Source organism: Oncorhynchus gorbuscha, linkage group LG11, assembly GCF_021184085.1.
Source record: "Oncorhynchus gorbuscha isolate QuinsamMale2020 ecotype Even-year linkage group LG11, OgorEven_v1.0, whole genome shotgun sequence".
NCBI lineage: Eukaryota > Metazoa > Chordata > Actinopteri > Salmoniformes > Salmonidae > Oncorhynchus > Oncorhynchus gorbuscha.
In genome coordinates, this window is record NC_060183.1 from 20,129,122 (window position 1) to 20,145,192 (window position 16,071).

Sequence of the window (16,071 nt, forward strand, 5' to 3'; positions counted from 1 at the left end):
CGAGTTTTCCTCCATTTCCGCTCGGCCTTCCGGAGCCCTGTTCTGTGAGCTCGCATTGAGTCGTCAAGCCACGGAGCGGGAGGGGAGGACCGAGCCGGCCTGGAAGATAGGGGACATAGAGAGTCATATCCCAGTCCGCGTGATCAAAACAATCTTGAAGCATGGATTTCGATTGGTCAGACCAGCGTTGAATAGACCTTAGTGTGGGTACTTCCTGTTTGAGTTTCTGCCTATAGGAACGGAGGAGCAAAATGGAGTCGTGATCAAATTTGCCAAAGGAAGGGCCTTTTAGGCATTTTGAAAAGTTGAGTAACAGTGGTCCAATGTTTTTCCAGCTCAAGTACTATAGTCAATGTGTTGATAGAACTTCAGTAGAGTTTTCCTCAAATTTGCTTTGTTAAAATCCCCAGCTACAATAAATGCAGCGTCAGGATATGTGGTTTCCAATTTGTATAAAGTCCAGTGTAGTTCTTTGAGGGCTGTCATGGTATCAGCTTGAGGGGGAATATACACGGATGTGACTATAACCGAAGAGAATTCTCTTTAGAGGTAATACGGTCGGTATTTGATTGTGAAGAATTCTAGGCTGGGTGAACAAAAGGACTTGAGTTCCTGTATGTTATCACAATCACACCACGAGTAATAAATCATGAAACATAACCGCCTGCCTTTCATCCCAGTTCTTTATTCCTGTCTGCACAATGTACCGAGAACCCACCTGGCTGTATGGATGGGGACAGTATATCCTGAGTCATATTTCCGTGAAACACAGTATGTTGCAATCCCTGATTGAGCTCTGAGCTCATCTACTTTGTTGTCCAGAGACTGGACATCAGTGAGTAATATACACAGAAGTGGTGGATGGTGTGCATGCCTCATGAGTCAGACTAGAAATCCACACCGAATACCTCTTCTCCGCCGGCGGTGTTTTGGAACAGACTCTGGAAGTTAAATTGCCCTGGGGGGGGGTACGAACAAAGGATCCAATTCAGGAAAGTCGTGTTCCTGGTCATAATGCTGGTGAGTTACCGCTACTCCTATATACAAAAGTTATTTCCAGCTGTACGTAATAACACAGAAAAATTCTGGGCTAATAATGTAAGAAATAACACACACAAAAAAATATTTCAATTGCTTAGGAACTAGAAGCAAAGCTGCCATATCTGTCGGCACAATCACACCAAAAGGTTACATCAATGGTTTGTGTGAGCAGATATGAGTGTAACGATGTCTGTATTACTTGGCATTTCTTACCTCTGAAGAATATAAAGCATGATGAAACATTAGTGTTTAGAAGTAAACCATTCCAAAATAGATTTTTTATTATTCAGTTAAATGAGTTGAAGAAACACTTTTCAGAGTTGGCAGCATTAAAATGTCATGTCTCATTATCATTGAACAATCTAAACAATTTTACAGACAGTCTGAAATAACTGTTCTGATTCGAGTCCATAATATTCAGCATAAAGTCAGTCAGCCGTTAACACCATCACCAGGGTAATTGAAAACCCAGCCGCTAAAAAGCACTTCTGCAGTGACCTACATAGGACGGTCTCCCATCGCGCCATAGAACATTCAATAAAGCAGTAGACAAAACAGTAAAAGTGGTCTTGGACCATTTCAAAAGTTTCAGAAAAGACAGCGAGATGCATGGACAAAATGGTTTTAATTTAATAAAAAAAATACATAGCGTTCTTTTCCCAGAGCCATTGCTCGCTCACGGTTCGTCGAGAGACCTCATAACATACTCTAAGGATTTTAAAACAATGACCATATTTTACCAATCAAACGAAAATATACCGGGACCATGGTTTCCTGGATTGTACTGATCTGGTAGTGATGGTCGAGCTCTAGTCCTTCCGCTACTTTGGCAGCTGGCAGAAGAAGGGAACGGGAAGTGTGGCTGAGTCAGTCTCAGTACAATGCTTCAGCATTGCTGCTCCTAGGCTTCTTGATCTTGTCAATGTTCTTCAAGATCATGTCGTATAGCGTTACCTGTAGCAGAGCAGATTCAGGATTAAAAAACACAATGTGTTATCTTGTGGGTAGAAATGGATGGTGAGGAAAACTATTCCTGTACATAACAGGATATTTCACTCACGTATTGATTTCTCAGCTCTGAAACTATGACCTTGAGGCTGATGTATTTCTTCTCATCAATCTCCGTCACTGTGCGCCGGTAGTCCTCCTGTTTAGAGAAAGAAAGAGACTTAAGGTAAATAGTAATGCAGGTGCATGTAAATAATGCATACTAGGGTTGGACAATATCCACATTTTCATTATGCTGCTTTGCCCTCAGTAAACGCACAGTGTAGTGACAGGTTTCTGTCTGGAAGAAGCTTGCCAACCAGACCTGCAGTTAGCAATCACACTTACCACATGTGGGTATTTTGCTATTTTGGACACTAGCTTTGCTCTTGTGATGTAGTATCTATGGGCAGACAGGATACAAGATGGTTACATAGCCTACCACAGTAAGACTAATTGTAAAGACCGGGTTGAGGTTAGTACCCAGATATCTGGTCGAGGTACGACGCTGCTTCCCCCTCCACTGTTCGGAGTTCAGCTACGGTCTCCTCCTGCAGACACCAAATCAGTGGTGGAGCCATGGTTCAATGTAGCATACACTTAGATGAGACCTTAGGTACAGACAACAATAAAAATGGTGTACCTTTTCATACATATAGACTCTAGTCTAAATCCATTGCAGCTGTGCGTCCTGATTAGAGGTAGACCAATTAATCGGAATGAAGGATTAATTAGGGCCGATTTCAAGTTTATTACAATCGGTAATTTTGGACACCGATCATGGACAATTACATTGCACTCCATGAGGAGACTGAGTGGCAGGCTGACTACCTGTTATGCGAGTGCAGCAAGGAGCCAAGGTAAGGTGCTAGCTAGCATTAAACATATCTTGTAAAAAACAATCAATCTTAACATAATCACTAGTTAACTACACATGGTTGATGATATTACTAGTTTATCTAGCTTGTCCTGCGTGCATATAATCGAAGCGGTGCCTGTTAATTTATCCTTGAATCATAGCCTACTTCGTCAAACGGGTGATTTAACAAGCGCTTTGCGAAAAAAAAGCTGTCGTTGCACCAATGTGTACCTAACCATAAACATCAACACCTTTCTTAAAATCAATACACAAGTATATATTTTTAAACCTGCATATTTAGTTCATATTGCCTGCTAACATGAATTTATTTTAACTAGAGAAATTGTGTCACTTCTCTTGCGTTCTGTGCAACAGAGTCAAGGTATATGCAGCAGTTTGGGCTGCCTGGCTCGTTGCGAACTGTGTGAAGACTATTTATTCCTAACAAAAACAGCCAACTTTGCCAAACGGGGGATGATTTAACAAAAGCGCATTTGCGAAAAAAGCACAATGGTTGCACGAATGTACCTAACCATAAACATCAATGCCTTCCTTAAAATACACAGAAGTATATTTTATTAAACCTGCATATTTCGTTAAAAGAAATCCAGTTTAGCAGGCAATATTAAACTGGGAAAATTGTGTCACTTCTCTTGCGTTCATTGCACGCCGAGTCAGGGAAAATGCAACAGTTTGGGCCGCCTGGCTCGTTGCCAACTAATTTGCCAGAACTGTACGTAATTATGGCATAACATTGAAGTTTGTGCAATGTAATACAGTTCCGTATTTCACTGAAAGAATAAACGTTTTGTTTTCGAAATGATCATTTCCGGATTTGACCATATTAATGACCTAAGGATAGTATTTGTGTTTGTTATTATATTATAATTAAGTATATGATTTGATATTTGATAGAGCAGTCTGACTGAGCGGTGGTAGGCAGCAGCAGGCTCGTAAGCATTCATTCAAACAGCATTTTTGTGCGTTTACCAGCAGCTCTTCGCTGTGCTTCAAGCATTGAGCTGTTTATGACTTCAAGCCTATCAACTCCCGAGCTAGTTAGCGGGGTGCGCGCTAATAGCGTTTCAATCGGTGACGTCACTCGCTCTGAGACCTTGGAAGTAGTTGTTCCCCTTGCTCTGCAAGGGCCGCGGGTTTTGTGGAGCCATGGGTAACGATGCTTCGAGGGTAGCTGTTGTTGATGTGTTCCTGGTTCGAGCCCAGGTAGGGGCGAGGAGAGGGACGGAAGCTATACTGTTATACTGGCAAAACTAAAGTGCCTATAAGAACATCCAATAGTCAAAAGGTATATGAAATACAAATGGTATAGAGAAATAGTCCTATAATAACTACAACCTAAAACTTCTTACCTGGGAATATTGAAGACTCTTGTAAAAGGAACCACCAGCTTTCATATGTTCTCATGTTCTGAGCAAGGAACTTAAACGTTAGCTTTTTTACATGGCACATATTGCATTTTTACTTTCTTCTCCAACACTTTGTTTTTGCATTATTTAAACCAAATTGAACATGTTTGATTATTTATTTGAGGCCAAATGTATTTTATTGATGCATTATATTTATATATATAAGTTAAACTATAAGTTAAACATTATATATAAGTTAAACTAAAAGTGTTCATTCAGTATTGTTGTAATTGTCATTATTATTTTAAAAAATTAAATATATATATTTTTTACATTCAAAAAACAAAATCGGCTGATTAATCGGTATCGGCTTTTTTTGGTCCTCCAATAATTGGTATCGGTATCGACGTTGAAAAATCATAATCGGTCGACCTCTAGTCCTGATGTACTATGCAGACTGCTCCTGCATATATTATTTTGTCAAATGTACTCTGTTAATAGTTCACTGAAGTGTGCTGCAACGTACTGGCCGTCTACTTATCTTCTTTAATACACATAAAGTAAACGTGGCACCTGAATTGAAACCCCAAAGTTGTTGCCATCTTCTATTCTTGGGATAAGCAACTGAACCCACATTTTTACCTGAAGAACAAGACAGACAAATGGAAAGGGACTGCAGATAATGGGTAATATGTACTCACCTAAATGTATGGTATAGATTAAGGCAAAGCCTGTGGGATAGACTATGGAAGAGACTGTGGGAAAGCGAGATGTACCGTGTTACATTTCTCTATGAGTGTCCTGATCTCTGGCTTGACCTTCTCGATCAAGTCCACCAGCTTGGTGTTGCTCTTCATCATCCCACTAGGCATGATAAAGACCTTGGTGCCAGCCACTGTAGGACAGGAAGAGAAAATTGTTCCCGTGTGACTCAGTTGGTAGAGCATGGCACTTACAGCGCCAGGGTTGTTGGTTCCATTCCCACGGGGACCAGTACAAGAAAGGATGCACTCGCTACTGTAATTCTCTCCGGATAAGAGCGTCTGCTAAATGACTACAATGTAAGTGTAATATGAACAAGAGAACATACCTCTTACCACTGTAGGCTTGACCAGAAGTAAACACCAGAAAATAAAGAAAACACTCAAAATATGCATGTAGTGTTACTCACCCTTGTCCTCCCCAGTACCATCTTCCATTTTCCTCTTTTTGGCACTTTGCTGCGAAGAGGATATCAAGTTGCTTACATCTGTTACAATTACAGATTGCATTTGGTCATCACAGGGTTTAATTCCATTCCAAGTCTCACCGCTTCAAGTCCATCGTGGAGGTTTGAGAGTAGAATGGGGCCTGGCATTGTCAAGTTGATTTCTGAGTGTATCTCTTTAAGTTCACAGATGTTTAAAATGGGATCCTGCAAACGATGGCCCACAACATATACACTCTAAAAGGGAAATTGGAGATAATTTGACTAATCACTTACATTGTGATTACATAAATAAGCTTACCTTGAGAAAATGGTCAAGTTCCAATAACTTATTTGGGAAAAAACTTGCAACTAGGTTCTCCGCCTGTGAAACAAGGAGTATAGTTGGAATATGACATTCAAAGCTATAATATCTAGATACTTTGTTCCCCCACTGAATACAGTAAACACCCGAAAGGAAACTCACCTCCCCAGTAATTCGTTGTCTGAAAACATCGACCTGTACAAAAACAACAACTGTCATATTACAGGAAAGTAATTACATTTTCAATAACCAGCAGGCATGTTTGAATACAACATGTGATTGGGATTCGATTAGGATACTGTCTGCAAGACATTGCTAATCATCAGTCAACGTCAATTCAATATGCTATCGGTCCACGTCTAAAAATGGTGTTAAATTGAGTTACCGGGTTACCTTGACACCGTTAGTTATTAACTAACTAGCTACCAATACTCGCCCCTTATGAAACATGCGGCACAAGCAATAACCCTTTTATGTAAGGAAGTGCACCTGTTAGACGGTTTCCCTGGTCCGTTATGCCAGGCACGGGAAGAAAGCAAGTTAGCTTCAGCACTTTGCCTCACTGACTAATAATTGCTGTCTAGCTAACATTACAAGCATCTTCTCCTAAAATGTCGAATGAATTGTGGACGTAAATTACGTTTTACCTTAAGATTAAGTTCATTGTCCACCTTGAGGAGTGAATTCATCTTCTTTAACCACAAATGGCAGAAATACGATTGTCCTCAATTTGGGACTAAACGTGTCAGCCACAATTGTTGCCTAAAAATGAGGTATTCAACATGAGACAACATGACATACGAACACGCATGCACAGTAATGGTGCTTTCAAGACAAATGGGAACAAGGAAAAAAACTAAGTCAGATCGTGACGTCGGTGATCGATTTCTAGAAAGATTCCCCCGTTCTCGACTTGGAATTCCGAGTTAGACGACCGTTCAAACACCTGTTCCCAGTCGTTTTTTCCGAGTTCCCGGTTATCGTGAACGTACTGAAGATATTTCAGAGTTCCCAGTTGTTTTGAACGCGGCATATTTATGCACTGAACGCGAAACAGTATTTTTCAGCTGACGATGTAAACAAGAGGATTGGCGAATGCGAGAACTCGTTTTGTCCACTATAATCTTCAATGATTCTCCTTATTTAATCACAAAAAGCAGCCATGGGGCTACCTGTTACGATTAAAGTGAATTTCAGGGGGAATGTAAAGAAATTTGTGGCTCCAGATTTGGATAAATCGGAATGGGAGTCGGTTGAAGCCTGGGCAAGTAGCTAACGTTCGTTTAGCTATCTAGCGCTGGCGCAGTTTAGCTAAAGACAAGTTAGCTGCATTATTCGAGCCTAGCAGGCCTAGCCATGGCCTAGTTAACACAAACGTTGGACCATTTAGACATTTGTCTGCAAATTATCTCTCTAGCAATACATTTGAGTATTATTATTATATGTGATGTGATCCTGTTATGCTGATCCTGAATCATCATGCTATGTTCTTTGAATTGAATCTGCAGATAAAATCATCGTTTGGCATAAGCCATTTCCAAGTGAAATATTTTGATGAAGACAATGAGGAGGTGAGTTTAAAAGTATTTTATTCTATTGTGTATTATTTCGAATGTAGGGCAAAGTCCTCACTCTGCTCGATCATTCACATGGTGCCAACATTTCTGATGTAACGTTACAGCAACAATAGTATGGGACAAGCGATACATTAGCAGATTCAAAGTATGTTTTTTCAGAAGGCATTCTGTAACACTAATCACTCTCTTTGTTTCAGGTTTCCGTTAACAGTCAAGGTAAATGAAGTGATAGTCTTAATATAGGTGGGAAATTTATTCTCCGCTAAATCACAATGATATGCCATTACTTTTCTCCATCTTTAATGTGATGGTTATTCGTTTTTAGCTTTCCCATTCATAATTGAGAGATCACACCAACACAAACGTATTCTCTGATCTCTTTTGTTTGTCTATATTTTTCAGGGGAATATGAGGAGGCGGTGAAGGTATTCAAACTTACATGTTTTTACATGTTTTATTTCAAAGGCAAAAACACATTCTGTGAACTAGTTCTTCCAGTCAGTAAAATGCTATATGGAATTGCTAAAAGTGCTATTTCCTCCAGAGTGCAGAGAAGCAGGGGAACCAGTTGCACATGAACGTTTACAAGGCAAAGCAGGGTCAGGCTGGCGCTGGGCCGGTCAAGGCCCAGGATGTGAAGGAGCTGAAGGGTGACCTCCGGCCGGCCCCTCCGTACCCCTCCAGGGTCAAGACTGTGGACAAAGGCACACAGGTCACCCCTGAGCGAGATGTTGTAAGAGCACCACACACGGCTTTCAATGTTGTCTGAATGTAAGAGAAGTTATATCATTGTCAGGTTGGTATTGTATCACTCGTGCAAAACTATCAATTGATTTTATAGGTGGTTGTGAAGGACAACAAATTGACCAAGCCAGAGGATAAACCTCCCCCAGCTTGGTTCAGATCTTACATGGAAAAAGTAAGTCCATATTGAAATGAGATTCTTCATTGTTTCTTTATATTTCAGAATAATAAACCCCAAAATCGACTTACATTTTTTTTTAAATGTAGAACTCGTTTTAACGGGATCCCTCTCTCTTGTCAGTTCAAGGATGAGGTGGTAAAGGAGGTAGTGGAGAAAATGTGTAACGACTTCTCTGGCCAGTGCTGCACCCACAAGGCTCCTGACCACGACGAGGCCCTTGGAGCTGTAGGTGGAGTCAATGTCAAGGGGAAAAAGATCAGCTCGTCCTCCACGGGGCCCCCTGCCTACACTTCATTGGGCTATACTCCTGACTGCAGCAAATGCAAGAGACCAGCCTCTGATGGAGCGTATCAGTGCAGGTAGACCCATCACAACAATACTTTAGCAATATTATTACGTTATTAATAATCTCATGAGTGGAAATAAAATAAAAGGTTTATTTAGCTGATTTCTCATGAAATGTCACTTTCAATTAGTAATATAAATAGCATTGTTCTTGCCTTCTTTTTGGTGTCCTGTTTTTCTCCAGTGTGTGTCCATCCTGCGTCTTATGTGAGCTGTGTCGACACAGCCACGACCCCAGCCACAACCTGGTGAGAACTAAGACGCCCCTCTCCATCACTGAGCACGGCATGTCAGGAGAATTAAGGTTAGTCTGCTGGATGTAGAAGTCTGCCCTTACTGTGATGTTGTCTGTGTTACTTTTATTGTTAGGAGAGGAGATGTTCAGCTTTCACACCTTCCACTGTATTAAAAAAAAAAAAATTCAACTTCTGTATTTTGTTTGTACTCAGGTTCCCAAGGCGAGGAGACAGGACGGTGCGCAAGGTTGAGCGTCAGCGCCTCAAAGCTGAGAGTAGGCAGCTCAAGGCCGAGGTGAAGGAGATCAAGAAGAAGCTGAGGCTGGAAAAGAGGGGCCTGCAATGGAGTGGCCTTGGCACTACCTTTGCCAGATCCAATATGGCCACCACCCAGGCTCCAGCCCTGGCCCCTGATCCTGCTGCTACCCAGGCCCCAGAACCATCCCCAGGTCCTGCCCCAGACCCCCAGGCCTCCAGTCCAGAGTAAGCGCCACCCTGGGAGGGCGTCAGAGTGCTGGGTGTCTCTAGGCCCAGCATGGAGAAAAAAATCAAATATTTTCTCAAGAAATAGGCCATCTTTGTAATAGTTGTAATAGAGTTTATCGCTGGTGGATGATGGAACTACCCCACGTGTGAAACTGCTGCTGCTGCTTCATAGATTTCTAAACAATAAATAGCTTTGAGCTGCAAAAAGGATCCTGCTGCTTTTATGATTCATAGGGGGAAAAAGAGGGATGGGTCTGAAGCCGGGGCTGTTTTCAACAATGCTCTGTACACTTGAAACACTAGGGGTCCCGAGGTCTCCCACACCACCTTGGTGCCCACTATGGCTGCCTTGTTTCTGGATGAAAATCTGCCTGATGGGACCTTCCTAGAGCCCGGCACCAAGTTCATCAAGTACTGGAAGATGAGGAACTCGGGCACCATCAACTGGACCTCAGAGACCAAGGTACCCCCGCCAATAGGACCCATCTCAGTCCCTAACCTGCATACTAGAACGATCTCAATCCCTAACCTGAATACTAGAACTAGCTACACCTAATTGTAACTATTAATTACATGTAATTCATACTTACTGTCTGATTAACCCAACCAGTGCTACAGCCCTTTGAATTCAGTGTAGATTCCCTGTGTGAATACAGTGTTAAGTTTTCTGTTGAATTGTTTTTGTCTGGGTGTTTGTGTGTGTGTGTGTGTGTGTGTGTGTGTGGGTCTCTAGCTGAAGTGCATGTGGGGTAACCTGGCCCTGGCGTCGGAGGAAAAGCGCGAGGTGGCCGTGCCCCTGCTGCAGCCGGGCCAGGTGGGCGTGGTCAGTGTGGCCTTCGTTGCCCCGGTGATGGAGGGCCCCTACACCTCCCACTGGCGTCTGGTGCACTGCGGAGAGCAGTTTGGCCCCCGCGTGTGGTGCAGCATCGTGGTGGCCCCCAGCACCAGCCGAAACACCAACTGTCCTCAGAGCAAATGCCTGGCAAGTCAACCAGCTCTGTCCCATTCACATTTCTTTAGCCAAGATACACACTAGTACAGGGCCAGATCTACTAAGCATATTTGACATCCGGTACAAAGCAAGAATATTTTGAGATTGCAGACCCTGATACAGGGATGGATTTACTAAGCATCAGGTAAAAGTTACAGGAATAAAACATCAACATCCAGCCAATTTCCACCGCTATTAGTGTCATTATATCATGCGATTTACGTTCTCCCACGGTGCTTCAGAAGGACGAGCCCAGGCCTGTGGTTGTGGAGAAGGTGGAGGGATGGTCCAGCTCCAGGGACAATGGCCTGACCATGTCTGTAGACTACTGCCACAGAGACTACTACTTACCCTCTGTAGACCTGCTCACTGCACAGGTGGGGAAAGACTAAGGTCAAGGCATGTTGGCTTTGCCACAAAGGTAGACTCAGTATGATATCACCATACACCACGGGGCAACTCCCTGCTTTATTCAATGACTCAACAATATTTGTATTATTTGTGTTTTTTTAGGATCTGTTGTCCTTTGAATTGCTGGATATGAACATTGTACAAGAGTTGGAGAAAGTTCCAAACAACACTCCTGTTGGTAAGAAATGATATGATGCCACCGCAACGCATGGAAAGATATATTTTTGTGGGTCTTTTTTCAGATATTCCCGAAAATTTGAAGACATAATGCTTGTGTGTTGATGACTGAGATGAGTTTGTTTTTGTTCCATTGGTAGATCTGACCCCCTGTATGTCCCCTCTGCCCCACGACGGCCCTCTACTGGAGAACCCAGGCCCTGCTCTGTTCCAAGACATCACTGAGACGAACAGGGTCAATAACCTGCTGGGTAAGACAGAGGGCAGAGGCCAATGTTGTGGTCTTTCACTTGACTCTTTTATCCAGGAAATAAGTGACAAGTTTATATCAAATTGTGAGTTTTGTTTATGGTTAACAACTATGGATTTAAGAATAGAAATATGCTAAACCTGAGGCTTTATGACAGGCTCTAAGGCAGGTGTCAGCTTGAGTAAAAGAAGTTGAGAAAAAAGTATTTGATCAGTGTTGACCACATATCATACACAGCCCTAACCTTTGTATTGTGTGTGTCGTGGTCAGGTGTGAAGAGGGAGAACTCTGACCCCCTTGGCCTCGAGGATGGGGATGAGGGGGATATCAGCGGGTCCCAGTTTGTGTGTGAGACGGTGATCCGCTCTCTCGCCTTGGAGGAGGCTCCCGACCACAAGCCCCCGCGCAGACATCAACCCAGCTACTGCAAGCCCAAAGGTGAGGCGGCCATCTGGTTTGGTTGAATTTCCCAGCAAAATGGGAAAGCATGACTGAGTGACCATGATATGAGACTGAACGATAAAGTATGGCTGTTCTGTCCACTTACTAGCTGTGTTTTTGGTCTTGTTATCTGACTGTGTAAATGGTGCAAGTTAAAAACTAAAGTAACACCAGTTGTTTTTTTTTAAATGTTTGAAGCACTCCCAGCTGTAGCCCCGGGACCTGTCTTTGACTATGAGAGGAAAGGACTTGACACTGCAGTAAGAGTGGCAGGACCAGATGTGCTGATGGGGGTTATGAGAGGTCAAGGTTCACCTCCAGGCCTTCCCCAGATCACACTGTCAGAGGAGGAGACCGTCACAGGTAAGAAACAACTCTCAATACAGTCAGTCTGCTTTTGTTTACACTCAAGTAACTAGTGGTAACTCTCAAGTCAAAATGCACCAATTACACATCGGCAATTGTAAATTATCACGAGACATAATCAGAATTTGTTTTGGTTAATCCATATTTTCTTCCTCATTGCATTGTCCTCAGAGGTGCTTCTGGCCCCAGAGGTTGAAAATGTGTACATGGAGCTGCATGCACTGAAGGAGGAGGACAAGGAAGACAAAAAAGCCAGAAATTATGTGAACGAGGAGGATGAAGAAGATGAAAAGAATGTGAACTACGATGAGATGGAAGAAGACGAGACAGCAGACTGGGACGAGGTGAGCAGCCAGATATCCACCTTGTCCTCGTCCTCCTGCGAGGACTACGTCATCGTCATGCCCGACTGCTTCGACACCAGTCGGCCGCTGGGCGAGTCCATGTACAGCTCCGCCCTCTCTGAGCCCGTCACTACTGCAGCCGCGGAGCAGGAGGAGGATTCGGACTCGGAGCGTGAGGAACTGGACAGGGCCACCCCAGAGGGGGAGAGGCAAGAAGGGTCCGGGGCTGCAGCCTTAGTCACGGAGGCTCCAATCCACAGCAGTGTCAACCAGATGCTGTGTGCCTCCCAGACACTGGACGCCGTGCCCCTCACCCCCGAGGTGGTGCCCCCACCCATCCCTCTCCTGTCCCCACAGGCCCTGTACACACACAGGTGAGAGGGCTCTCTGACGCAACAGTAGTCTATTAGCTTAGATATTACAGGACTCAACACACACATAGGTGAACAGGGGACCATGATATTACAACAGATGATATGTTACTGTTCTATCACATGTTTGCAATGTGTTTTTATTTTGAAGTGTGCAAATTGTTCAGTATCTAGTAGGTCTATTGGAATTATACTATACTGTTGTCCACTCTCCCTTCTCTTCGATTAGTATATTAGGATGTTTTTGTTCTGTTTCCCAGGTCTGAAGCGGTCCATGTTGCAGAGCCAACGAGTCAACACGCTTCTGGACCAGTAGAACCATGCGAACCAGCGGTCCATTTAAATGGTGAGTGCTAGACATGGCGGGCTGGGAAGTGTCTGCAAAATACAGCCTTTTCCTTGCATGAAGCAGACACACAATGTTTTGGAAGCTCTGATCACACGAAGGACTCATTTGACATGCATGAGTCTTGGCAGCTTTTTAGCTGGTCTTGTGGACCACTTCACTGTCTGTGGCCACTGGCCAGAAAGGAAACATCTGTCTCTCTTTGGAGAAAGGGGAACTAGATGTTATTTCAAGGCTTCTTACTTCAGCAAAACATCTGACTGTGTTAATGTATAGCTCTCTCATCCAGTATGTGTGTGTGTGCCCCACCCCCCCCCCAATCTATATTTCAGTATCTAGTCAAACCAGACTGGCAGGCTCCAACAGTGTCTTGGAGACGTACAACTCCAGACCCCGCAGCTACCCCCACCGAAGGTGAAACACCTTCCTACACAATATTAAGACTAGTTTAGTTTTAGAAATGATCTGCACATCTATTGCCATAAAAAAAATATATCTAAAAAAATGTTCCTCATTTGTGCTAGATGGGATGCTTGGTTTTCTACCAACAAATTACTATTTGAATGCAACGTTTTAAAATCTACTGTTCGTTCATTGGTAATAGGCCCTACAGTATGATACAACACTACATTTTAAAACCGCTTTAAATAGAAGATATTTAAAGACCTTTTGAGTGATCTCATCGGTGATATAATTGTTGATACAAATTTTGTGAAAGCTAACTGGCCCTGGAACAGATAGTTCCCTTTAAGTATAGTGGCTGACCACATTCTTCCTCTTCCATAGGGGCCAAGGCGGTATGACAGAGGGACTTGTCAAGGGGGCTTTGTCAGTGGCAGCGTCTGCCTACAAGGCTCTCTTCACTGGACAGAGCTGCTCCACAAAGGTATGTCCCACATACAGCACAGTCAAACACCTTGTCGCACACTGCCATGAGAAACTAGACTCAGCTGTGAATATGCTGTATGATAAATGGTTATAATATCATGAAGTGATTATTACATTTGTGAGTTATTTATCCGTTTTAAAGCGTCTTTACATTTTGGCATATCTTCTTGACTCCTGTGCACTTTTAAAATGACAAACCAGAACTAACCTTTGACCTGACTCCCCTATCCCCTTCACCCCTGCAGCGTGGTGTGGATCCGGCCAGCCAGGACGCCTCCATGATGGCTGTACTGCTGGAGATGGGCTTCGGGGACCAGCGGCTCAATCAGCAGCTTCTGAGGAAGCACAAACACAACCTGCTGCACACTGTCAATGAGCTGGTCGCAAAGGCTGATTATGAATGGGGCGCCGCCACACGCTACTGATGGGCCAATAAGCTGGGCCTCTACGCAACCCCTGACCTCTGTGACACCCAATGAGAGAGAGGGGTTTTCATTATGCCACTGATGTCACTGACATGTTAGGTAATGGGCCCTACCTATTGCCGCGTTCATATGCTACTTGGAACTAGGAAACTCTGAGATTTCCAACTTCCTGATTCGTTGAACAGTCGGAAATGTCAGATACCTAGTTCTAACTAGCTGCTGAATGCGACATATTGACAGGGCTAGGGTAGGTTCTCTGTCCAAAGAGAATGGAGGGTGTTGGTATTGAATGTAACCAGAATTAAAAGTCCACTTTTATCCTTTGCGGATGGTATTGGGACTATTGTTATTTTGAAGGACATACAGGGTTGATTCACAGGGGAATTCAATTACATAGGAATGCTAAAGAAGGCAGATGTCAGATTCCTTTTGATTTCTGTTAGATATAGTAGTGAATCGGTCTAAACAATGCAATCTTGTATGTATCAAAAGTACTGTTATTTTAATGTTACGCAACATTTGACCTGTGGATTGTGTTATGAACAGCCACTGCATATTAAGGAAATAAGCTGTTTCTTTTTAAGAGGCGCCTGCATGTCAGGTTTAAGTATATATTAGTCATGTAGTTGTACCATGTGTGCGTCCCACACATCCTCATGTTCAAACTTTCACCCTGTAAGAATCAACCTTGTTCATATATTTACATCCTACAACACTACGTATATCCAACCGTTAACATCTATAAGAGACATTCCTAAGTTTGTTCATGGAACTGAGTTTCTCATAGTTTTTATTGTATTTTTATGCATATCAGTAGTGACTGGTTCCTGTGTTACTATGGTGATTTTACATGAATGGTCATGTGAGTGTGTAGGTTTTAATCACTGTATAATCCCGTTATGTTAGTTTTTGCTCTGTATTTTTTTCATTTAAAGAAACATTTGATTTGTAACTGGACACATTATGTTTGATTGTGATATTTGTTCAAATACTCACCCTTTAAAGGAGCATGCTTTGGAAGAAATGCTGAATATTTTTCCTGTGCTTGGTTAAGGGCTTCCCTTTCATTCAGCATGTAAGTAAGTACCATGCAATTGTCAGTTAGCCAATAAACAACACTTTCACAATTCTCCTTAAGTGGCTGAAATGTTGTATTTTCAACATGGCTGTTTGAATGGCAGGTCAGCATTTTTTTGTAATGAGTCTTGTTCTGGAGGTAATCTTCATTAACTTCACAATACCTTTAAGATACTTTAGGATGAGTTGGACATGAACGAAAATGCTAATATAAACCCAGCAAAAAAAGAAACGTCCTCTCACTGTCAACTGTGTAATGTGTAAATATGTGTATGAACATAAGATTCAACAACTGAGACATAAACTGTTCCACAGACATGTGACTAACAGAAATGGAATAATGTGTCCCTGAACAAAGGGGGGGTCAAAATCAAAACAGTCAGTATCTGGTGTGGCCACCAGCTGCATTAAGTACTGCAGTGCATCTCCTCGTGGACTGCACCAGATTAGCCAGTTCTTGCTGTGAGATGTTACCCCACTCTTCCACAAAAGCACCACCTGCATGTACCCGGACATTTCTGGGGGGAATAGCCCAAGCCCTCACCCTTCCTGTCCAACAAGTCCCAATGGGATTGAGATCCGGGCTCTTCGCTGGCCATGGCAGAACACTGACATGCCTGTTTTGCAGGAAATCATGCACAGAACGAGCA

At 43.0% G+C, this 16,071-nt stretch overlaps 2 protein-coding genes across 3 annotated transcripts; one reads left to right on the forward strand and one right to left on the reverse strand.

Moving 5' to 3' along the window:
* Positions 1-1,649: 1,649 nt before the first annotated feature.
* Positions 1,650-7,059, reverse strand: LOC124048238 (proteasome activator complex subunit 3-like). 2 transcript variants are annotated; one of them, XM_046368825.1, is made up of 11 exons: positions 6,413-7,038; positions 5,928-5,960; positions 5,763-5,825; positions 5,564-5,668; positions 5,426-5,474; positions 5,031-5,149; positions 4,828-4,896; positions 2,512-2,579; positions 2,377-2,431; positions 2,102-2,188; positions 1,650-1,995 (listed from the first exon to the last, which is right to left on the reverse strand). In XM_046368825.1, exons 1-11 carry the CDS (start codon positions 6,452-6,454, stop codon positions 1,915-1,917), a joined length of 771 nt encoding a protein of 256 aa, XP_046224781.1. In that variant the 5' UTR covers positions 6,455-7,038; the 3' UTR covers positions 1,650-1,914. The 2 variants fall into 2 exon arrangements, with proteins under 2 accessions (XP_046224781.1, XP_046224782.1); XM_046368826.1 differs by lacking the exon at positions 4,828-4,896 and having other exon boundaries at positions 6,413-7,059.
* On the forward strand, positions 6,636-15,473 carry LOC124048237 (next to BRCA1 gene 1 protein-like). The gene is made up of 21 exons (XM_046368824.1): positions 6,636-7,029; positions 7,274-7,336; positions 7,540-7,558; positions 7,745-7,767; positions 7,887-8,075; positions 8,184-8,261; positions 8,388-8,626; positions 8,797-8,916; positions 9,062-9,331; positions 9,638-9,797; positions 10,068-10,316; positions 10,568-10,702; positions 10,839-10,914; positions 11,054-11,164; positions 11,434-11,601; positions 11,803-11,967; positions 12,142-12,688; positions 12,946-13,031; positions 13,364-13,445; positions 13,818-13,917; positions 14,165-15,473. The coding sequence occupies exons 1-21, from the start codon at positions 6,928-6,930 to the stop codon at positions 14,342-14,344; spliced, it is 3,162 nt and encodes a 1,053-aa protein (XP_046224780.1). The 5' UTR covers positions 6,636-6,927; the 3' UTR covers positions 14,345-15,473.
* The last annotated feature ends 598 nt before the right edge of the window (positions 15,474-16,071 follow it).